At 43.1% G+C, this 24,376-nt stretch overlaps 1 protein-coding gene across 1 annotated transcript; it reads right to left on the bottom strand.

Moving 5' to 3' along the window:
• Positions 1-1,037: 1,037 nt before the first annotated feature.
• Positions 1,038-16,475, bottom strand: LOC129852801 (guanine nucleotide-binding protein subunit alpha-11-like). Its single transcript, XM_055918454.1, has 5 exons — positions 16,355-16,475; positions 2,410-2,594; positions 2,076-2,230; positions 1,473-1,601; positions 1,038-1,354 (listed from the first exon to the last, which is right to left on the bottom strand). The coding sequence occupies exons 1-5, from the start codon at positions 16,473-16,475 to the stop codon at positions 1,081-1,083; spliced, it is 864 nt and encodes a 287-aa protein (XP_055774429.1). The 3' UTR covers positions 1,038-1,080.
• Between the last annotated feature and the right edge of the window lie 7,901 nt (positions 16,476-24,376).

Raw genomic sequence — 24,376 nt, 5'->3', positions numbered from 1 at the left:
TATACTCTCAAGTCTCTTAGCCTGATCCTAGATCTGTATGTGCTTTAACCAACTCATGTCAATGACAGTTAGAAGAGTTGTCTTTAGAGCACATGCTACAGATCTGGGACCAGGCTAGATGTCTCCTAACCTCACAGGAGCCTTAGCTCTCCTCTAAATAATGGCGAAGTCCTTGAGGTGATTTTTGACGATGGTCTCTCTGATAGCAGCAAACACAAAGCGGATGTTCTCTGTGTCAGTGGCACAGGTGAAGTGGGAATAAACAGTCTTTCTGTCTAGGTTCTGCTCCTGGTACATCTTCAGGATGAACTCCCTGGCTGCTTTAGGATCATTCTGCGGCCCTGGAAACAACAGCTTTAGTTATGGCATGTGCTTGCGTAGCGGAGGTTTTTCGGTGAACTACCCTCATGTGATGAGTAACCTTGCTTGAGACCTGAAAACCTGTGTTAGCTCCCAGAATGAATGCCTAGGCTTTAGCTCAGTGGGCTAACATGGCATTGAGTCATGTGGCCATCTGGGTTTGATACCTGGTTGGTCGTGTGTGTTAACTAATGGGTTCTCTTACTATACTGATAAGAATAGCGGTCACACAAACACTACTAGAGCTTACCAGTGTATTCTGGGAAGTAGTTGACAAGGTGGGAGCGCGTGATCTTCTCCTCTAGGATGTCAGTCTTGTTAAGGAATAGGATGACAGAACATTGCTGGAACCAGGGGTATGTGATGATGGTCTTAAAGAGTGCTTTGCTCTCCTCCATACAGTTCTAGGGGAGAGACAATGCATGTATAGTAAGCGGATATGAAAGCCCATACTTAAGCCATAAGGCCAGAGGAGGCATGGTATATGGCCAATACACCACGGCTGAGAGTATATTGGCCATATATAGACCTTAGCCGTGGTATATTGGCCATATATCACAAACCCCCGAGGAGCCTTATTGCTATTTTAAACTGTTTACCAATGTAATTAGAGCAGTATAACTACATGTTATATGTGTAACTACATGTCATACCTGTGGTATTCGGGCTGATATACCATGGCTTTCAGCCAATCAGAACTCAAGACTCAAATCGCCCAGTTTATAATCTCACATAATGTGTGAGATACAATTGACTTTTACTTACCAATTTTACACAACAGCATGTTTGCTCATGGATGCGGCCCACAGGTGTATCAGTACAATATGTCCAGTGCCTCAACACTGCTCTGACTGACGGGGAGCTCACCTCGTCACATTCACCCAGCACCTGGTCGTATTCGCTGAGCGCGGCCAAAAAGATGATGGACGTGATGTTCTCAAAGCAGTGGATCCACTTCCTCCTCTCTGACCTCTGACCCCCCACATCCACCATCCTGTCACATCAAACCAATGTTAGGAGCGTTGCTTGTTGGTAATAGTGTTTCCTCAAAACATGTGCTCAGTTGAGATTGGAGAAGGTGCATCATTGACAGAACCAAAGTTTCCCCTCACCTGAAGATTACTTCTTCCATGTCAAAGTGGTACTCGATGATTCCCGTGGTCGGCACTCGGACCCTCAGGATGTCCTGCTCAGTGGGAAGGTAGGAGGCCTTTGCGATCCGGTCCAGGTCACTCAGATAACTGAACAACACAGCACAAAGAGAATATGTTTATGGAAATTGTATGATCACCCAGAGAGAAAAAAATGAACAACAATACTACAAACAACAAATTAAAAACTTCAGACTGGTACAGTATATGCCCCCCAAAAGAGAGTCCTGAGAAAGACTCAGCTAGAGTCTTAACATTGTCCATGTAATAACAGCATGCTGGCAGCAAATTTACATTCCAGTGTGAAGATTGATTTTGTTCTCTACCAGGACATGCAGAGGGAAACAATTGCAGCAGCACAGATTTCATCTTTAATTAAGGTTCTTTGAACGGCTTTGCAGTCTTACGTTATCGTGTAATTACTTTTGTCAATAGAGATGTGGTCTTTGTTACCTGACCAGGAAAACTCCAGGCCCTAGTTATATCCCATAACCAGGGCCTGTGGTTTTTACTGATCATTATCAGGTTAAGAGCAACTCCTGCCCATTACTTATGTCTACTCACTATTTGGCGGCGTCACATAGCTGGTACTCCCTGCGGCGGGCATAACACTCCTGCACTCCACCGTCCCTCCACAGGCTCTTGATGGTGTCCACATGGCCTCTCTCCAGATCATTCACCATGTCCACCTCCACCTCACTCAACATGCTGGCATAGCCCTGGGAGAGGGAGCAAACAACAAGATGGTTGGGGTGTTCATTACGGCACGCAAGGCAAAATGCTTTAAAACACTTCACAAATTAAAACTAAAATTGAGTTTATTTTTGGAAAAGTCCTTGGCTCTGTGATCAGCTGGTACGGAAGCAGACCTGAGGTGTGATGTGGCTGGGATTCTTGCCTTATTCTGGGCCTCCAAGAAGGGGATATTGAGGGTCTCCATGGCGCGGATCATGGACTGCATGGCAGTGAAGATGTTCTGGTACACCAGCTTGGTGAAGCCTCGCTTGTCCTCGTCTGAGTAGCCGGCACCATGGATGATTCTCATCTGTTTAATGAAGGTGCTCTTCCCACTCTCTCCAGTACCTGGTAAAAGGGGAGAGGGTGTAGGTGAGGATGGGGAAGGAAGGAATACATGGGTAATTGAAGAAGTGCGAGGCACTATATCCAGACAAGGATAGCATCTGGACAAACAAACCAAAATCCATAATCACCTATTACAGCCCTATTCACATTCAGACACACACACACATTCTCAATCTCCTTTCCCGGCTGCTCCTGCCAGCTCCTTCGATTTCTTGACCTGGTCAGTGACCGAGAACAACATCTCTATGGATACAATAACTATTGTGATGTGCGCTCTAGATCTGGATCCTGGAGAGATCCTTAACAGAACCTAAATGTACCTCTACCACCATAACAGAACATGTCTGGGGATTATTTAAGATACTGTTTGAAGGTAGGGTTTCAGATATTTTTGGAATATGGACAGGGACTCTGCTCTCCTAGCTTCAAGGGGAAGCTGGTTCCACCATTGGGGTGCCAGGACAGAGAAGAACTTGGACTGGGCTGAGCGGGAGCTTTTTCCTGGACACATATTAAGCCTAAGTATAGGACAAACTGAATTGCTTTCATGGAGGACTGGCTTGAATTGTGAGGATGACAACACTATTTATTTTATCATGAGCAAAAGCTATTGGTTTTCTACCCAAAGTTGCAAAGGAAATATTGTGATCCCTTTAATAAACACAAGAGACCATCAAAATGGATAAAAATGTTTGGCAGTAGCAGGAACAGCAGCATCTAGTGGGGGGGGCATTGGTGGCTTTTGATCATTTTATTGGGTTCCTCGTCTTACTCATTGTTAGGAACAATTATGGTCCAAATCGGATGTTGGGTACTATATTTATTGAAGATTATATGAATCCTATTAATGAAAATAGCCAATTTGGGTGCAATTAATTTGCCTAATTTCTCAGAGATCAAGTTACATTTCAACAAAATAATGTTTCAGGAATGATAATCTCATTTGTTTCTAACTACAGAAACGATTTCAGCACAATTTGAGATGGTGGGTGTCAATCCTCTTTCTTGTGCTTTTTGAAGTGGAATGACCCACCTGCGTGGCGCAGCGGTCTAAGGTACTGCATCTCAGTGCTAGACTGTCACTACAGACCCTGGTTCAATCCCGGGCTGTATCACAACCGGCTGTGATCGGGAGTACCATACTGCCCTACCAAGCAAAAAGGCAGTAACTACTCATTTGGTTGAAAATGAGTTAATGTAATTTTTTTATACATTAAATACATGCTTAATTATGTGGACAAGTATCTTGCCTCGTATTGTGTTTTGGAGAAAATGGGGGTCATGTTAGCAGTAACTGCATAAAGTTACTGTGAAACCAAGGTAAATAAAAGCCATTTTTCTCAGTTCCACGCTATGAGCAGTTACTGCCTTTTTGCTTGGTAGGGCGGCACACTATTGGCCCAGAGTTGTTAGGGGAGGGTTTGGCCAGGGTAGGCCTTCATTGTAAATAAGAATTTCTTAACTGTCTTGCCTAGTTAAATGAAGGCTACATTTTTTTTTTATCAAATGACCCACCAGATTGTTAGTTCAGAGGAAATCACCGGGATAGGCGAGGTGAAAAGTAGATGAAGAGTGAGGCTGTTCCTAAGAAGTGTGCTGTTTAAAAAGGGGGTCAAGCTCAGCCTGGTCTCATATACTAGGCGTAATATAGTAACATATCACACTAAATGGACTGTCTCGGATTTACGTACATGATACGAAATGCTCCGAGACCAGGTTGGTCAGCAATCTTTTTTGCGTTGTTTCTGAGAGGAAGACAGACAGGCTCATTCCTGGCCACCATTTATTCACAATTCCTGGAGCCACTCAGGATTTAAACATGTCAGCATGGATAATTGTTGCCAACAAACACCAGACCCAAATAAATTAGTTGTTGCTAAGGAAACTATTTACAGACATCTGTACATAGGCTTTAAAACATTTTAAATGAATTTTACTTTAAAAAACTAGCCAGTCAATATTCTAATGAGAACAACATGAAAGTGTGTACTCAGTAAGCCACCACCCCACACATATCCATCCACTAGACATAATGGGCAGGGACTTGTGCCTAACAATGACCAATCAGAGGCCATAGGCACTTGTAAATATTAAGTTGACCAATCAAAGAGAGAGTTAGCATGTATAACTGACCAAAGCAGTCAGAGAGGGAGCTGGAGTTTGCACTTACCCTCATGACCTAATAAGCCATAGAGGTAGAACATTTATATTGTATTTATTTATGTTTTAAACGCTTTACTGAAGATGGGTTGATCCATCCATTTGCAATTGAGATTAGAATGTGCATGTAGTTTTCCAAATAAATACAATTAGTTCTATAAATTTTTTGTAATATTCAAACTTAAATCCATTCATTAGGACCTTCACACCTGAAAGATAATATGAATTACCTATATATACACACACACACACACACACTGAACAAAACATATAAACACAACATGCAACAATTTCAAATATTTTACTGAGTCACAGGTCATATAAGGAAATCAGTCAATTTTAATTAATTAATTAGGCCCTAATCTGTAGATTTCACAACTGGGAATACAGATCACAGGTCACAAATACCTTAATGGGCCTCACAAGAGGAATAACTGTGTAAGAATGATGTTCATTGACTATAGCTCAGCATTCAACACCATAGTACCCTCCAAGCTCATCATCAAGCTCGAGGCCCTGGGTCTGAACCCTGCCCTGCGCAACTGGGTCCTGGACTTCCTGACGGGCCGCCCCCAGGTGGTGAAGGTAGGAAACATCACCTCCACTTCGCTGATCCTCAACACTGGGGCCCCACAAGGATGCATGCTCAGCCCCCTCCTGTACTCCCTGTTCACCCATGACTGCGTGGTCACACACGGCTCCAACTCCATTATCAAGGCCTGATCTTGGGCACAGGCACTATGGTGGTCTGCTTAAAACATGTTGGTATTACAGACTTGGACAGGGAGAGGTTGAAAATGTCAGTAATCCGTCTAGCCCTGCGTCCTTGTGAATGTTGACCTTTTTAAAGGCATTAATCACATTGGCTGCGGAGAGCGTGATCACACAGTCTTCGGGAACAGCTGATGCTCTCATGTAGGTTTCATGGGCCATTTGCCTCGAAACGAGCATAGAAGTAGTTTAGCTCGTCTGGTAGGCTCATGTCAAATGGGCAGCTCTCGGCTGTGCTTCCCTTTGTAGTCTGTAATGGTTTGCAAGACCTGCCACATCCGACGAGCGCCAGAGCCGGTGTAGTACGATTCAATCTTAGTCCTGTATTGACACTTTGCCTGTTTGATGGTTCGTCGGAGGGCATAGCGGAATTTCTTATAAGCGTCCCGGTTAGAGTCCCACTCCTTGAAAGCGGCAGCTCTAGCCTTTAGCTCAGTGCGGATGTTGCCTGTAATCCATGGCGTTTGGTTGGGGTATGTACGTATGGACACTGTGGGGACCACGTCATCGATGCACTTATTGATGAAGCCAATGACTGATGTGGTGTACTCCTCAATGCCATCGGAAGAATCCCAGAACATACTGTGATGTCTGTGATAGAAAAACAGTCCTGTAGCTTAGCATAGTCTTCATCTGACCACGTTTTTATTGATCTCTTTACTGGTGTTTCCTGCTTTGATCTATGCTTGTAAGCAAGAATCAGGAGGATAGAATTATGGTCAGATTTGCCAAATGGAGGGCGAGGGAGAGCTGTGTATGTGTCTGTGTGTGGAGTAAAGGTGGTCCAGAGTTTTTTTTCCTCTGGTTGCACATTTAACATGCTGATAGAAATTTGGTAAAACGGATTTAAGTTTCCCTGCATTAAAGTCCCCGGCTACTTGGATAGCCGCCTCTGGGTGAGCGTTTTCTTGTTTGCTTATGGCGGAATACAGCTATACTATCAATGCTGTCTTAGTGCCAGCCTCTGACTGTGGTGGTATGTAAACAGCTACGAAAAAGAAATACAGATGAAAACTCTATAGGTAGATAGGTAGAGTATCTCATGATAAGCTGTAGACCACACTAAGGCGAGCAATAGCTCGAGACTTCCTTAGATGTCATGCACCAGCTGTTATTTATAAAAATACATAGCCGGCCCGCCCTTTGTCTTACCAGACGCTGCTGTTCTATCCTGCCGGTACAGAGTATAACCAGCCAGCTGTTCAGCCACGATTCGGTGAAGCATAAGATATTACAGTTTTTTATTAGATCACCTACAAATTCTCAGCCCGCCCTTTGGCCCCTTTTTCTCCGCCTCCTCTTCACGCAAATCACCGGGATCTGGGCCTGTTCCCGAGAAAGCAGTATATCGTTCGCGTCGGGCTCGTCAGATTCGTTAAAGGAAAAAAAGGATTCTGCCAGTCCGCGGTGAGTTATCGCAGTCCTGATGTCCGTGTCAGTGTTCTATGTGAATGGAATAAGGCTGAGTCAGGCGCAGGACACAGGTATGAGTAAAGCCACGATATTTACTCAAAATCAGCAATAATCCAACAAGGATAAACATAAACAATCCAGATCACGTACACGGAACCACTTGACAAAAACAATCACGCACAAAACAAAAGGGGAAGCCAGAGGGTTAAATAAGGAACATGATTATGGAATGGAAACCAGGTGTGTACAATGAAGACAAAACAAAAATGAAACATGGACCGCCGAACGCCGCCCGAACAAGGAGAGGGACCAACTTCGGCGGAAGTCGTGACAGTCCAGAAGTTATTTTCGGTCAGAAGAGATGGTAGTGGAAACATTATGTACAAAATAAGTTTAAAAAATAAAAGTTACAAAAAACACATAAGCGAACAAAAAAAACACAATTGGTTGGGGACACATAAAACATCTGCCTTCTTCTCCGGCGCCATTATGTGACATAGAAATGTTGCCTGTAATCCATGGCTTCTGGTTGGGGTATGTGAAATTGTTAGATATTACTGCACAGTAGGAGCTAGAAACACAAGCATTTCACTACACCCGCAATAACATATGCTAAACATGTGTATGTGACCAATACAATTGGATTTGATTTACCATACCATTACCCATGTGGTTACCAACATCAGTCAGTTTCTCTGTCTGTCTCTCTGACTGTCTGCCCATCTGGCCTTTCTCCCACTCTGAGGAGTATTTAGCTGTAGGCATTAGACATTACCATAACCACCCAGCCTGCCCCATTGACCACAGGAACAGACACACACACACCTACACTTCCTCTTTCTTAGGAGGTGTGAGGACAGTAGCCTACACAAAGCCCTGCCACAGAGTCTGTATAGTCTGTCACTGAAGCATGAGGAGGCTGATGCTGGTGTAAAAAAGTGGAGGTTCACTTACCTTGGGGAATTTCCATTGAGCTACAACAAGTTCATAGGAGAATATTAAATTGGGTGTCAAATGACAGTTAAGACTATATTTTGGGGAAATGAAGGCATAGATACATTTTCCAACCATTTTCCCAAAAAGTAAAGGTTTTGATTTCTAGATAAAACAGATAGAAAATGGCTCTTAGAAAACATCATACCAGAAAAAGTCTTAAAAGGTATCAGAAATACACAATAATGTTGACGTAAAGACCCCTGCCAACTAATATCAAAACATATATTTTATTTTGGAGAAAAGGTTCACCTTCTGTAAGTTTAAGAAATATTACCTTGTGCCTTGTATTTCCATTACCAGAAAACCACACATCTTTAAGGTATATTATATATACTAAAGTATGTGGACACCTAGGGTTGCAAAGGGTTGGAAACTTTACTGGAAATTTCCATGGTTTTAGGAATTTTGCTTAAATTAATCAAAAAAAGTTTGTTTATAACAGTGAACCTTTTTTGTTGGATACACAAGGCAATTCTAGGTCTTGGGGATAGTTTAACCAAAATATGTCACAATTCAATGGAATTGCAACCCTCTGCATGCACAGTGCGTTCTTCCATCACATGTGCAGCTGATTTTCAAGACCTTGCACACTAATGAGATGCTATTGAGCCCACACTACTACACTGTCTGAGCCAAGGACTGCATGCTTTCTGGTAAGTTTTGATTACAATACTGGATGGGGTGAATATATTTTATATAACATACATCATTTTTCTGTTAACTAGTAAATAGTGGCCTACAGCAAAGTGTGTTTAAATAATTTCTAACTTGTTAACAATTTCTGCTAGTTAGTTTTTGCTACCATTTGGGTTTTAGCTTGCTTGAGTCTGCTAACTTAGGAGTGTTAATTCACCTGTTTCCATATATGTTGCATTTTAAAACATTTATCTTACAAAGGAGTTAATCTAACTGCTTAACTATTTATCTGTACATGGAATTGTATGTTGTTGTTTTTTTGTTTTTTTTTATTATAATCTTTACGGGAAAATGCCACGGGCACTATCTGATGTGTGGAGACATTTCACTGCAGCTATTGTAAAAGGAAAAGTTGTGTACATTTGCAAGTACTGTGCCAAATCATATGTAAAGAATGCAACAAAGATGCAGAATCATCTAGCCAAGTGCATAAAGTTCCCTCAGCGCTCACAACAAGCAACCTCTGACAAAAGTCCCTCTAGTTCTATTCGAGGTGAGAATGATGAATCGGACACCTTATTGATAGCAAGAGCTCATTGTCCTCCTGATATCCGAAGTTTGTTTGACTCAATGGAGGAACGTAGTCAGAGAAATGCTGATGAATGTCTTGCTCGTGCTGTGTATGCAACTGGTTCACCTTTGATGCTCACAGGCAGTGTGTATTGGAAGAGATTTACGAATGTTCTTCACCCAGCATACACGTTTCCAACCAGACATGCTTTATCCACTCATTTGCTGGATGCAGAGTTCAGGTGAAGGTCAAGCAAATCATAGAAAAAGCAGAATGTATTGCAATCATCTCTGATGGGTGGTCGAATGTTAGTGGGCAAAGAATAATTAACTACATCATCTCCACCCCTCAAACAGTATTCTACAAGAGCACAGACACAAGGGACAACAGACACACCGGTCTCTATATTACAGATGAGCTGAAGGCAGTCATCAATGACCTTGGACCACAGAAGGTATTTGCACTGGTGACAGACAATGCTGTGAACATGAAGGCTGCTTGGTCTAAAGTGGAGGAGTCCTACCCTCACATAACACCCATTGGCTGTGCTGCTCATGCATTGAATCTGCTCCTCAAGGACACACTCTACAAGAGAGCCAAGGAAATGGTTATCAAGTCATCAAGTTATAGCAGCAATCTACCTCACCAAGCAAAGTGAGAAGAATAAGAGGACCACATTGAAGCTGCCCAGCAACACCTGTTGGGGTGGTGTTGTCATCATGTTTGACACTCTCCTGGAGCGGAAGGAGTCTCCAAGAAATGGCCATATCACAGTCTGCCGATATGGACAGCCCCATCAAGAGGATCCTCCTGGATGATATACACTGCTCAAAAAAATAAAGGGAACACTTAAACAACACAATGTAACTCCAAGTCAATCACACTTCTGTGAAATCAAACTGTCCACTTAGGAAGCAACACTGATTGACAATAAATTTCACATGCTGTTGTGCAAATGGAATAGACAAAAGGTGGAAATTATAGGCAATTAGCAAGACACCCCCAAAAAAGGAGTGATTCTGCAGGTGGTGATCTCAGACCACTTCTCAGTTCCTATGCTTCCTGGCGGATGTTTTGGTCACTTTTGAATGCTGGCGGTGCTCTCACTCTAGTGGTAGCATGAGACGGAGTCTACAACCCACACAAGTGGCTCAGGTAGTGCAGCTCATCCAGGATGGCACATCAATGCGAGCTGTGGCAAGAATGTTTGCTGTGTCTGTCAGCGTAGTGTCCAGAGCATGGAGGCGCTACCAGGAGACAGGCCAGTACATCAGGAGATGTGGAGGAGGCCGTAGGAGGGCAACAACCCAGCAGCAGGACCGCTACCTCCGCCTTTGTGCAAGGAGGAGCACTGCCAGAGCCCTGCAAAATGACCTCCAGCAGGCCACAAATGTGCATGTGTCTGCTCAAACGGTCAGAAACAGACTCCATGAGGGCCCGACGTCCACAGGTGGGGGTTGTGCTTACAGCCCAACACCGTGCAGGACGTTTGGAAGCCCATACACGACGCAGCGTACATGTTGAACCCTAAGTATGCTGGCAAGAGCATCCTGTCTGGTGCAGAGATCAACAAGGCCTATGGTGTCATCACTACCGTGTCTCACCACCTTGGCCTGGATGAGGGCAATGTTCTTGGCAGTCTGGCGAAGTACACTTCCAAGCAAGGACTTTGGGATGGAGATGCCATATGGCAGTCGCGCCATCGTATCTCATCAGCCACCTGGTGGAAGGGACTTTGTGGATCTGAGGCTCTTTCCCCTGTTGCCTCCATCATCATCCAAATCCCACCAACATCAGCCACCTCAGAGCACAACTGGTCCTTGTTTGGGAACACACACACCAAAGCACGCAACAGGCTGACCAACACAAGGGTTGAAAAATTGGTGTCCGTCTGGGCAAATTTGAGGCTTTTTGAGCCTGACAATGAGCCATCCTCAACAAGGTTGGAAAGTGACAGTGAAGATTATGCCTCAGAGTCTGATGTTCAAAAAGGTAGACATTGAGGAGGTCCAGGGAGAAGAAATGGAAGGCTGAGAGGAAGACAACCAAAGCTTTAGTTTCTAGACTCATTTTACAGATGTATGTTGAAAATGGTTTTTGGGAGATGCGATGGATCATTCAGTATTCCCTTTCTTTTGTTGTTCAGTGAAATCATCCCATGTGAATAGTCAACTAATTTAATTAAAGTTAAATTTAAAAATATATATATATATTAGAAGGATTTAATCATTTGCAATGATTTCTACTTATGATAAGATGTTTATGTTTCTGTCTCCATATGATATGGTAAATATATCCAATGCAAAAAACATCTACATTTAAATGGTATTAATATTAATTTACATATTTATGTTAATTCCCATATATTCCTGTCAATTCCCACAGAAAGTTTCAACCTCTGAATATTCCCCAAAATGTGCAACCCTATGGACACCCTTTCAAAATAGTGGATTCGGCTATTTCAGCCACACCCGTTGTTGACAAGTGTATAAAATTGAGAACACCGCCATGCAATCTCCATAGACAAACACTAGCAGTAGAATGGCCTTACTGATGAGCTCAGTGGCTTTCAACGTGGCACCATCATAGGATGCCACCTTTCCAGTTTGTCAGTTTGTCAAATTTCTGCCCTGTTAGAGGTGCCCTAGTCAATTATAAGTGCTATTATTGTGAAGTGGAAATGTCTAGGAGCAACAACGGCTCAGCCGCAAAGTGGTCGGCCACACAAGCTCACAGAACGGGATCAGAGAGTGCTGAAGCGCGTTGCGCGTAAAAATCGTCTGTCTTCGGTTGCAACACTCACTACCGAGTTCCAAACTACCTCTGGAAGCAATGTCAGCACAATAACTGTTTGTCGGGAGCTTCATGAAATTGGTTTCCATGGCCGAGGAGCTGCACACAAGCCTAAGATCCCCATGCACAATGCCAAGCATCGGTTGGAGTGGTGTAAAGCTCGCCGCCATTGTACTTTTGTTTCCACTGCCCATTCTCTGGAGTGATGAATCACACTTGACCATCTGGCAGTCCGACGGACAAATCTGGGTTTGGCGGACGCCAGGAGAACACTAATGGTCTGGGGCTGTTTTTTATGGTTCGGTCTAGGCCCCCACAAAGGGAAATCTTAACGCTACAGCATACAATGACATTCTAGGCGATTCTATGCTTCCGACTTTGTGGCAACAGTTTGGGGAAGGCCCTTTCCCGTTTCCGCATAACAATGACCCCATGCACAAAGCAAGGTCCATACAGAAATGGTTTGTTGAGATCAGTGTGGAAGAACTTGACTGGCCTGCACAGAGCCCTGACTTCAACCCCATCGAACACATTTGGGATGAATTGGAACGCCGACTGCGAGTGCCTGACCTCACAGCAATGTTCCAACAATCTAGTGCAAATCTTGCCGAGAAGAGTGGAGGCTGTTATAGCAGCAAAGGGCGGACCAACTCCATATTAATGGAAATGATTTTGGAATGTTCAACGGGCAGGTGTCAACGGGCACATGCTTTTGGTCATGTAGTGTATGTTCTAATTTCTCTCCCTCATCAAATCAAATACATGAGGAGGGAGGATAATGAACGTTCACAGAAGTAACAAGTAATGGTAGACCTTTGTTTATAAATTACTAAGTGATTAAAATCCATTATCAATTACCCCAAAATCTGTAATGGAATTACTGAAATTGAATTGGCTAAAATGAGAAATCATAATATTGACAAACCACAGTTGGGTCACCTGCCACCACTGGCATACTGTTATGTTCAGCTCATAGGGTAACCTCCTCACGGCGACTGTCTTGCTCCAGACACCAAAACATCCACTCTACCTCATCACTCCCCTCAACTATCTCACAATACTACTCGCTCAGTCTATACCAATATTCCTCTTCGCTCTCACCCCTCGGCTTCGCCAACCACCCCGTGTGCCTCCCCAAAAAAATGTTTTGGGGGCTGCCTCTCAGGCTTCCGTCGTGAACTTCGGAGTCGCCGTTGATCCTCCTGCGTCTGCTTCCATGGAAGGCTTTCGTCTCCTGCCATTATCTCCTCCCAAGTCCAGGATGTCTTCTCCTCCTGGCCACGCTGCTTGGTCTGTTTGTGGTGGGATCTTCTGTCACGTTCGTCATAAGGAGTGGACCAAGATGCAGCGTGGTATGTTTCCATCCTTTTCTTTGGAAGAGAAACTAAAAGAACAAAAAAAACAATAAAGCGAACAAACGAAACGTGAAGCTCAGAGTAGTGCAGTCCAGAGCTTCCGGCGACAGTTCCCAGTCCAGAGCTTCCGGCGACAGTTCCCAATCCAGAGCCTCCGGCGACAGTTCCCAGTCCAGAGCTTCCGGCTACTGTTCCCAGTCCAGAGCTTCCGGCGACAGGTCCCAGTCCAGAACTTCCTGCGACGTTTCACAGTCCGGAACCTCCAACGACGGTCCGCAACCTCCTACGACGGTCCGTGGTCCGGAACCTCCTGAGACGGTCCGCGATCCGGAACCTCCTGAGACGGTCGGCAGTCCGTAGCCTCCTGAGACGGTCGGCAGTCCGTAGCCTCCAGCGACGGTCTGCGCTCCGGAGCCTCCAGCGGGGGTTCTCAGTCCGGAGCCTCCTGCGAGGGTTCCCAGTCCGGAGCCTCCGGCAACGATCTACGGTCCGGAGTCCCCGGCGACGATCTACGGTCCGGTTCCTCCAGCGACAATCCACGGTCCGGAGTCTCCGGCGACAATCCACGGTCCGGTTCCTCCGGCGACGCTCCATGTCCCGGAACCCCCGGCGACGATCCACGGTCCGGAGCATCCGGCGATGATTCACGGTCCGGTTCCTCCGATGACGTGTCCACGAGCGGAGTGGGTACTTCGCCCCGCACCGGAGCCGCCCCCAACGGTAGATGCCCACCCGGACCCTCCCCTATTGTGTCAGGTTTTGCGGCCGGAGCCCGCACCTTTGGGGGGGGGGTACTGTCACGCCCTGACCATAGAGAGCTTTTATTCTCTATGTTGGGTAGGTCGGGGTGTGATTAAGGGTGGGTTATCTAGGTGAATTATATTTCTATGTTGGCCTAGTATGGTTCCCAATCAGTGTCAGCTGTTTATCGTTGTCTCTGATTGGGGATCATATTTAGGTAGCCATTTTCCCATTGTGCTTTGTGGGATCTTGTCTATGTATAGTTGCCTGTGAGCATTATTCTAGCGTCACGTTTCGTTTGTTTTGTTCTTTGAAGTTTTCTATTCCAAAATAAAGGATGGAAACATACCACGCTGTATCTTGGTCTACTCCTTATGACGAACGTGACAGATGTATTTCAAGGCCTACCTTCAAACTCAGTGCCTCTTTTCTTAACATCATGGGAAAATCAAAAGAAATCAGCCAAGACCTCAGAAAAAAATGTGTAGACCTCCACAAGTCTAGTTCATCCGTGGGAGCAATTTCCAAGTGCCTGAAGGTACCACGTTTATCTGTACAAACAATAGTACGCAAGTATAAACACCATGGGACCCCGCAGCCATCATACCGCTCAGAAAGGAGACGCATTCTGTCTGCTAGAGATGAACGTACTTTGGTGCGGAAAGTGCAAATCAATCCCAGAACAACAGCAAAGGACCTTGTGAAGATGCTGGAGGAAACGGGTACAAAAGTATCTATATCCACAGTAAAATGAGTCCTATATAGACACGCTCAGCAAGGAAGAAGCCACTGCTCCAGAACCGCCATAAAAAAGGCAGACTATGGTTTGCAACTGCACATGGGGACAAAGATTGTTCTTTTTGGAGAAATGTCCTCTGGTCTGATGAAACAAAAATAGAACTGTTTGGCCATAATGACCATCGTTATGTTTGGAGAAAAAGGGGGAGGCTTGCAAGCTGAAGAACACGATCCCGACTGTGAAACACAGGGGTGGCAGCATCACGTTGTAGCTGTGCTTTGCTGCAGGAGGGACTGGTGCACTTCACAAAATAGATGGCATCATGAGGGAAGAAAATTATGTGGATATATTGAAGCAACATTTCAAGACATCAGTCAGGAAGTTAAAGCTTGGTCGCAAATGGGTCTTCCAAATAGACAATGACCCCAAGCAGACTTCCAAAGTTGTGGCCAAATGGCTTCAGGACAACAAAGTCAAGGTATTGGAGTGACCATCACAAAGCCCTGACCTCAATCCTATAGAAAATTTGTGGGCAGAAGCTGAAATAAATCATTCTCTACTATTATTCTGACATTTCACATTCTTAAAATAAAGTGGTGATCCTAACTGACCTATGACAGGGAATTTTTACTAGGACTAAATGTCAGGAATTGTTAACTGACTAAAAATATTTGGCTAAGGTGTATGTAAACTTCTGACTTCAACTGTAGTGACTCACACTTCGATGCCTCTCACGCACACACAGGACAGGAGAGCACAGAACAAGGTATTCACTTAAAGCATAACTAGGTCTATGCTTGTTGGCTATATGGCAAACAAAGATATTAAAGTTATTAACATGATCAATTCGGATGTATTCTTAACGATAATATATGGCTTTATAACGTTTTTTTTGTTTAACTGGTGAAGACATAGGAATCCCCTTATGGGAGTAGAAACACAAAATATCCAGTGTTTATTACATTTTAATACGAGTTATCATGGGCATGTGCATTGCAAGCCTTCTTTTTTCATGCTTGCCTTTTGTGTTGGAGTTTAGAGCACACTTTCGAGGAGAGTTGATCAGGCAAAACTGATGAGACTCGCGGCTGTATTTGCATGGTTTTGCATGAGAGCATAACTCGGGTACACCAGTTACCTGCGACTACAAACACTTCGTTGTGGCCAAGGCCCAACGCAAGCCACCAGAATCTCGTAATTAAAAGCTTCCCAGATAGTATTAGTCTTTGTCGACAGTGAAAGTGAGGCCATCAATTTCTTTAAATTCAACATTGAAAAAAGGCGCAAATTTGTTGCACCTGAGCTAATCTGAGCATAAAATCAGAGACCACTATGACGACACACCAAATGAAAGTAAAATAATATTAAAACTAATGCGCTCCCATGTCTGCACACTATTGACATTATATTACTACATATATTACTATTATTCTAACTTTAAATTGGTACGTCTACAACACTCTGATAGCCTACTGCTCCCTTCACCTGATTTTACAGGTGTGGTCCAGGCTTTACCTAAATAGCCTAGGACCCTAGGCTATGCACTAAGCAGTGTGCAATTCTTGACAGATGTGACAGCTCTCACCTAATAGCAGCAGTTTGAGTTCACTGCCCGAGTCTTTCTTGTCCTGTCGCAGCTGCCTGTCAATCTCCTGATTGATTCTGTGATTATCCTTCTCCTCGGCTGACATACAACATCCAGCCATCATTAACCAAACTTTGCAGGCGTAAAATTAACGAGCAATGATTATCATTGAAGTAGTCACTATTACATGGCGCTCTGGTACATCCTGAACTCCACGGTCGTAGGAGGACGCATCTCCACGGGGGCGTGGCGGGGACGGACGCGCCTTACACACGGTAGATGCCCGACTGAATAGTTACATACAGGTAACACTTGAGTAAATGAGGGATACAAAGTGTATCAGCCTGGTCTCATAGACTAGACCTAATATAGTAAAGGTAAATCCAGGACACTCAAATTAGTATGTTATGTTATTTTTGGTATGGTTACATAAGACAGAAGGTTACTTATGGCAAAAACTAAAGTGAAAGTGGGGTGGATGGTTGGGCGTATACTGCCAACATCTAGCAAAACCCAAAGGTTGCATGTTCAAATCCTATCATGGACCATTTTAGCTACTTAGCATGTTAGCTAACCCTTCCCCTAACTCCTAACCTTAATAACCCCTTACCCTAACTCCTAGCGAACATCTAGTGACCCAAAGGTTGTGTTTTCGAATCTCATCAAGGAAAACTTTTGCATTTTAGCTAATTAGCAACTTTGCAACTACTTAGTAACCTAACTACTAACCCTTACCTTACCCCTGACTCCAAGCCTCGCTAATGTTAGCCACCTAGCTAATGTTATCCACAACAAATTGGAATTTGTTTAATATCATGTGTTCTGAAAATTCGTAACATATTGCATGAATTGCAATTCATAACATATCATACGAATTGTAATTCGTAACGTATCATACGATATGGATGATGGACATCCACAAATTAATACATACCATATGAAACATAACATATCATACTAATTGGAGTGTCCAGGATTTACATGTTCTACAGTATGTTATGTCTATCCCTGAGACCAGGTTGAATAAATTGAAAGCAGGTGCTTTCACACAGGTGTGGTTCCTGAGTTATTTAAGCAATTAAAACATCCCATCATGCTTAGGGTCATGTATAAAAATGCCCAGTTGCCCATTATTTTGGCTACCATGGCTAGAAGAGATCTCAGAGGAGCATAGGGGGTTTAAAGGGTATGTGTGTGTGTGTGTGTGTGTGTGTGTGTGTGTGTGTGTGTGTGTGTGTGTGTGTGTGTGTGTGTGTGTGTGTGTGTGTGTGTGTGTGTGTGTGTGTGTGTGTCACCAGATCTTAACCCAATTTAACAGATTCTGGAGCTGCGCCTCAGACACTGTTATCCACCACCATTAAAACATTTTTTTTTAATATTGAATTTGTCATGGAAGAATGGTGTCACATCCCTCCAGTAGAGTTCCAGACACTATGCCAAGGCGCATTGAAGTTGTTTCGGCGGCTCGTGGTGGCCCAACGCCCTATTAAAACACTTTATGTTGGTGTTTCCAATATTTTGGCAGTTACCTGTAGTTACAAGGAGATTAAGGCACTGCTATGTTTCTATAATACCTAGGCTCATATGACAAAAGTAACACTAAATCAAGACTTCCAATTTAGAGTCTTCCTGCTTTAGAAATAGATTAGTTTAATTATCTATTTTGGCTAATAATACTGAACAAAAAATATAAACGCAACATGCAACAATTTCATTGATTTTACTGAGTTACACGAGGAAATCAGTCAACTGAAATAAATAAATTAGGCCCTAATCAATGGATTTCACGACTAGGAAGGGGCATGGCCATGGGTGTGCCTGGGAGGGAATAGGCATACCCACTTGGGAGACAGGTCCACCCACTTGGGAGACAGGCCCACCCACTGGGGAGACAGGCCCAGCCAATCAGAATGAGGTTTTCCCCACAAAAGGGCTTTATTACAGACAGAAATACTCCTCAATTTCATCAGCTGTCCAGGTGGCTGTTCTCAGATGATCTCACAGGTGAATAAACCAGATGTGGAGATCCTGGGATGGCGTGGGTACACACGGTTGTGAGTAGGGCTATGATGGTCATGAAATTTTGTCAGCCGGTGATTGTAAAGCAAATAACTGCCAGTCTCATAGTAATTGACTGTTAATGAACATAAACACATTTAGCTTCTGCTGCCTTCCAGGCATAGCCTACAAGCCACTGAGGCAGACCTTTGGAACATCTACATTTAATAAATGTACCATCACAATAATTCCAATATTATTTTAGACAGGTTTAAAGAAACATGATATTAAGAAAATGTAGTCTATTTCATAAGAACAGAATAGCATACTTTGAGTTTGTCACGCCCTGAACATAGAGAGCCCTTGTTTCTCTATGGTGTAGGTCAGGGTGTGACTAGGGGGTATTCTAGTTTATAATTTCTATGTTGTGTTCTAGTTTATATTTTCTAGGTTGGTGTTTTGTATGATTCCCAATTAGAGGCAGCTGTTAATCTTTGTCTCTAATTGGGGATCATATTTAAGTAGCTATTTTTCCCACCTGTGTTTGTGGGATATTTTTTTGTGTTTGTGCACCACGTAGTCACGGTTAGTTGTTCGTTTATTGATATATTTTGTTTAAGTTTCCCTTTGAATTAAATATGTGGAACTCAACATCCGCTGCGCCTTGGTCCCGTTCTTACGACAACCGTGACAGAGTTGTCGTTATGTGAGGCCGTGTTTTGGCTTTGCCATATGGCTGTGGGTTACATTAGTTCATTTAGCAGAAAAGATTTGCTTAAGAATTCGGTGGCATTATTTTATAGTATAAAGAATACAATTGAAAATAGAAACAATATTTTCTCAAAACAATTTGAGGTATTGTGTGGCCATAATGCCTCCTAAAAAAATCCATGCCTTTTACGGCCAGTGGTCCGTTGTGCCCTTGAACTGAATATAATAATTATAATTCCCTTCTCCCGGGTGCATGCTCCGAAGGCCCTCTCACTCACATGCTCTCCGTCATGTGACCAGTGAAGACAAACACATTCGGGACGCAACGCGTGTTCTTATCCAAATCCGAGGCGCATATTGAAGATATTGGAAGAACTGTCCACATTTACTTTTCGTCAGCCAACAAGATGAGTAGGCATAACAAACAGCAAAAGCACTAGCCTATGTCAATCTACTATCCCCCATGGTGCAAAAGTTGACCTATTCTGTGCGAGAAAGAAATACTTCAAACCTAGTCTGGGACAGATGTTGGATGCGATAGATCCCAAATTAATACAACCACTAGCATCAACAACAAGCAATGAGGCAGACGCAACAGATCAGAACGTCAAAATGTTGATAAACTATTAGGCTATTTCTTCACATTATAAGCGCAGCAATGCCCATATGGCAGTAGGCTATAAGCGCAAATGTTGCATTAATGGGAAAACACCATTCTCAAAAGTCACCACAAATGCGATTATACAATTAATGCTTTTTTTATAAAGGTGCATTTTTATGTTTATGTTGCCAGCAGCATACCACCCTGCATACCACTGCTGGCTTGCTTCTGAAGCTAAGCAGGGTTGGTCCTGGTCAGTCCCTGGATGGGAGACCAGATGCTGCTGGAAGTGGTGTTGGAGGGCCAGTAGGAGGCACTCTTTCGTCTGGTCTAAAAAATATCCCAATGCCCCAGGGCAGTGATTGGGGACACTGCCCTGTGTAGGGTGCCGTCTTTCGGATGGGACGTTAAACGGGTGTCCTGACTCTCTGAGGTCATTAAAGATCCCATGGCACTTATCGTAAGAGATGGGGTGTTAACCCCGGTGTCCTGGCTAAATTCCCAATCTGACCCTCAAACCATCATGGTCACCTAATAATCCCCAGTTTACAATTGGCTCATTCATCCCCCTCCTCTCCCCTGTAACTATTCCCCAGGTCGTTGCTGCAAATGAGAACGTGTTCTCAGTCAACTTACCTGGTAAAATAACGGTAAATAATGTTGAAGTTATCTTCCCCAGACTTGAAACTCACACACTGATTATGTATGCCAGTTAGGCTCTACACCAGTTGTAAAGCAGATTAATGTAATTAATTTTAAGAAGTTATTTGCCCATTTTAGTTGTGATTCTAACCTTTTCAAAACATATAGGCCTATGGGCTAGGCTACATGATGTGTGCGACTATGATTTGAAAAAGTTGCAAAAAAAGCCATGCACTGTTTCTTGCCTTAGTGCACGCACACAAGCTGGTCATCATTCACAAGTGATAATATGTATAATTCACAAGTGATAGGCTAATATTGTCACCTATCAGACTATTCTTGATTTAATTTTGTCTTTACATATACTAAATAATATGTGTTAAATTTGTTTTGATTTAGAATGTACCATTATCATGCACCTGTCTCGAAACAGGAGCAAGGGGGAAAAAACAACATTATATCTATGCACTTAAATAGCAAATGGAGGACACTTTTCCCATGGTTCATTTTCATGCCAGCCAGGTAGGCTATAGGACTGTTGTAAAGCGAAGCAATGTGCTTAATATTAGGAAAAGTTGGGAAATAACATAGTAGGCCTAGCCTATAGAAAACTGTTGGAATCCTCCTCTTTTTAATAGAGGCCATCACTCTGTTTTGTCACGCAATTCCATAGCCTATAGAAATGTTGCACAAGTTGTTCCTTGTCATCGTATCTATTGCACCAAAGCCAGTGACCTCACAAGGTAAATATCTGTCAAGCGCCTCTAGGAAAGGAGTTCATTATTTTAATTGAACTCTTATCCAGAGCGCCTTTGAGAAGTAATTATGCTAAAGTTCCTTGCTCAAGGGCAAGTAGAAATGTTTTTCACCTAGTCGGCTCAGGGATTCGAACCAGCAAGCTTTTGGTTACTGGCCCTACACTCTTAACCGCTAGGCTATCTGCCACCCTTTATGGCAACTATCTACACTCACTTTGTTTGTGTGTGTGCGTGCATGTGTGTGTGCACGCTTCAAATATAAATTTAGCTGTCTTTCCTGTTACTTTCTGGCTGGCTTCGTGATATAGCCTTCTGGTCTCGGTCTGAATACTGAAACATGTTCATACAGGTGTCATACATACTCATTTAGAGAGCGGAAACATGATGAAGTGTTCCTTAATTAAATAAAAGCAGGAGGCACATGTACATGTGAACTTTTTCTATCACTTGTATGTAGTTCATAAATACATTTGAAAGAATGTACATTCTGATGATTGGCCATCAAAACAAATGCAAAAGCTTCTATTAATGTACATTCCTCAACTGGATTTGAAATCTATTCAAACAAATGTGTGTGCCTAGCATATTGTGAGCGTGGTGCACATGCCATTATGGAAAGTGCCACATTTGATCCCCTACCTGCATTCTAACCCATGACCCACTCTGGTAATCAGGTGCCTGTAAAAAGACACCCCCACGTCCCATTCCCTAGCCCCTGTCCCCTACTCCTTCAATGTTACAGATCTGAAGGAACTGGGTCGTGCTCATTAGGCACCAAATAGAATAAAACTGACTGAAACCTGGCCTTGTCCAATAAAAAAATCTTTACTTTTCGAAAACATTTTCCGTTGCATGCCTAATGAACACAACCCAGGATAGGTTCAAGCATGTAGGAACTTGGGATGGTTCTAATCTAGGGTTGTTTTCGTGGACCCTCGGCAGCAAAAAGACACTGGAAGGTGTTTTTGAGAGGCTAACAGCTTGTTCTTACTGGGCATCGGAACCGTTGCTTGGTCACAGCTGTCTTAAACGTGAACATAAGAAACGTCAGGGGGTGCAGCATTACGTTAAATGGCCCCTGAACAATAAGCCCCAACGGAACACAGTAGTCCCAGTGTGGGGAGGACTAGGGGAAACCAAAGCCCTGTTTGAATACTTTCATACATCCTTCCTGCCTCCCTTCCTTGGAGAAATCACTAATCTGGCAGTAGGATCCCAGTGGACAAAAACTGATTAAATCAATGTTGTTTTAGTCATTTCAACTAAAACTTGGAAAATCTACTTGGAAAACTGATTGGACTTGAAAAAAAAGTCATCGTAAGAGAATGTATTTTTTTCACTAACTTTTAACCTAAATCCAATGACATGTTGTTTTTTTGTTGATTTCACATTGAATTCACATTCAAACAAAATGAAAAATCTGAACTAGACGTTGAACTGACATCTGTGACTAGTGGGATTCTTGCTTTAACATATCCAATCATGCTAGATCAGTGACTACTCCAATGAGGAAAGGAAAAAATTAAGTGTTTTCAAAAAGGGCCCTCATCTAGTAATACTTAGGACAAGTGCTCATTTCCTGAAGCCAGTATTTCGGTCTAAACCAATGGAATTAGCCCTGTAATTGGAGTCTGAAGTCTTTTGCAGCTTTTGGCATACCGTTCCGTTAGATCATATTGATTGCTCATTATGCAGATCTAAAACTTCACTTGGTTTCTTGTTGAAAAATTAACTGGCAAAAAAATATATACATTCTCCTCTTAAAAACATGTTTTTTCCCAAATTAATTAGCCATATATTAGACACACATATTTTCAATACTGCACATTCAATCTGGCAAAAAAGTAATGATTACAAAGCCAACATGGATGCTGCCATACAGTTGAAGTAGGAAGTTTACATACACCTTGGCCAAATACATTTAAACTCAGTTTTTCACAATTGCTGACATTTAATCATAGTAAAAATTCCCTGTCTTAGGTCGGTTAGGATCACCACTTTATTTTAAGAATGTGAAATGTCAGAATAATAGAGAATGATTTATTTCAGCTTTTATTTTATCACATTCCCAGTGGGTCAGAAGTTTACATACACTCCATTAGTATTTGGTAGCATTGCTTTTAAATTGTTTAACTTGGGTCAAACGTTTTGGGTATCCTTCCACAAGCTTCCCACAATAAAATGGGTGAATTTTGTCCCATTCCTCCTGACAGAGCTGGTGTAACGGAGTCAGGTTGGTAGGCCTCCTTGCTCGCACACGCATTTTCAGTTCTGTCCACAAATTTTCTATAGGGTTGATTGAGGTCAGGGCTTTCTGATGGCCACTCCCAATACCCTGACTTTGTTGTCCTCAAGCCATTTTGCCACAACTTTGGAAGTTTGCTTGGGGTCATTGTCCATTTGGAAGACCCATTTGCGACCAAGCTTTAACTTCCTGATGTCTTGAAATGTTGCTTCAATATTTTGTGAAGTGCACCAGTACCTCCTGCAGCAAAGCACCCCCACAACATGATGCTGCCACCCCTGTGCTTCACGGTTGGAATGGAGTTCCTCGGCTTGCAAACATAACGATGGTCATTATGACCAAACAGTTCTATTTTTCTTTAATCAAACCATAGGACATTTCTCCAAAAAGTACAATCTTTGTCCCCATGTGCAGTTGCAAACCGTAGTCTAGGTTTTTTATGGCAGTTCAGGAGCAGTGGCTTTTTCCTTGCTGAGGGCCTTTCAGGTTCTGTCGATATAGGACTTGTTTTACTGTGGATATAGATACTTTTGTACCTGTTTCCTCCAGCATCTTCACAAGGTCCTTTGCTGTTGTTCTGGGATTGATTTGCACTTTTCGCACCAAAGTACGTTCATCTCTAGGAGACAGAACGCATGTGCTTTGAGCGGTATGACGGATGCGTGGTCCCATGGTGTTTATACTTGTGTACTATTGTTTGTACAGATTAATGTGGTACCTTCAGGTGTTTAGAAATTGCTCCCACGGATGAACCAGACTTGTGGTCTACAATTTTTTTTCTGAGGTCTTGGCTGATTTTCCCATGATGTCAAGCAAAGAGGCACAGAGTTTGAAGGTAGGCCTTAAAATACATCCACAGGTAGACCTCCAATTGACTGAAATTATGTCAATTAGCCTATCAGAAGCTTCTAAAGCCATAACATTTTCTGGAATTTTCCAAGCTGTTTAAAGGCACATAGTCAGCTTAGTGTATGTAAACGTCTGACCCACTGGAATTGTGATACAGTGAATTATAAGTGACATAATCTATCTGTAAGCAATTGTTGGAAAAATGACTTGTGTCATGC

Source organism: Salvelinus fontinalis, chromosome 4, assembly GCF_029448725.1.
Source record: "Salvelinus fontinalis isolate EN_2023a chromosome 4, ASM2944872v1, whole genome shotgun sequence".
Taxonomy (NCBI): domain Eukaryota; kingdom Metazoa; phylum Chordata; class Actinopteri; order Salmoniformes; family Salmonidae; genus Salvelinus; species Salvelinus fontinalis.
The sequence above is the reverse complement of the archived record's forward strand: the minus strand, read 5'-3'. Positions and strand labels throughout refer to the sequence as shown.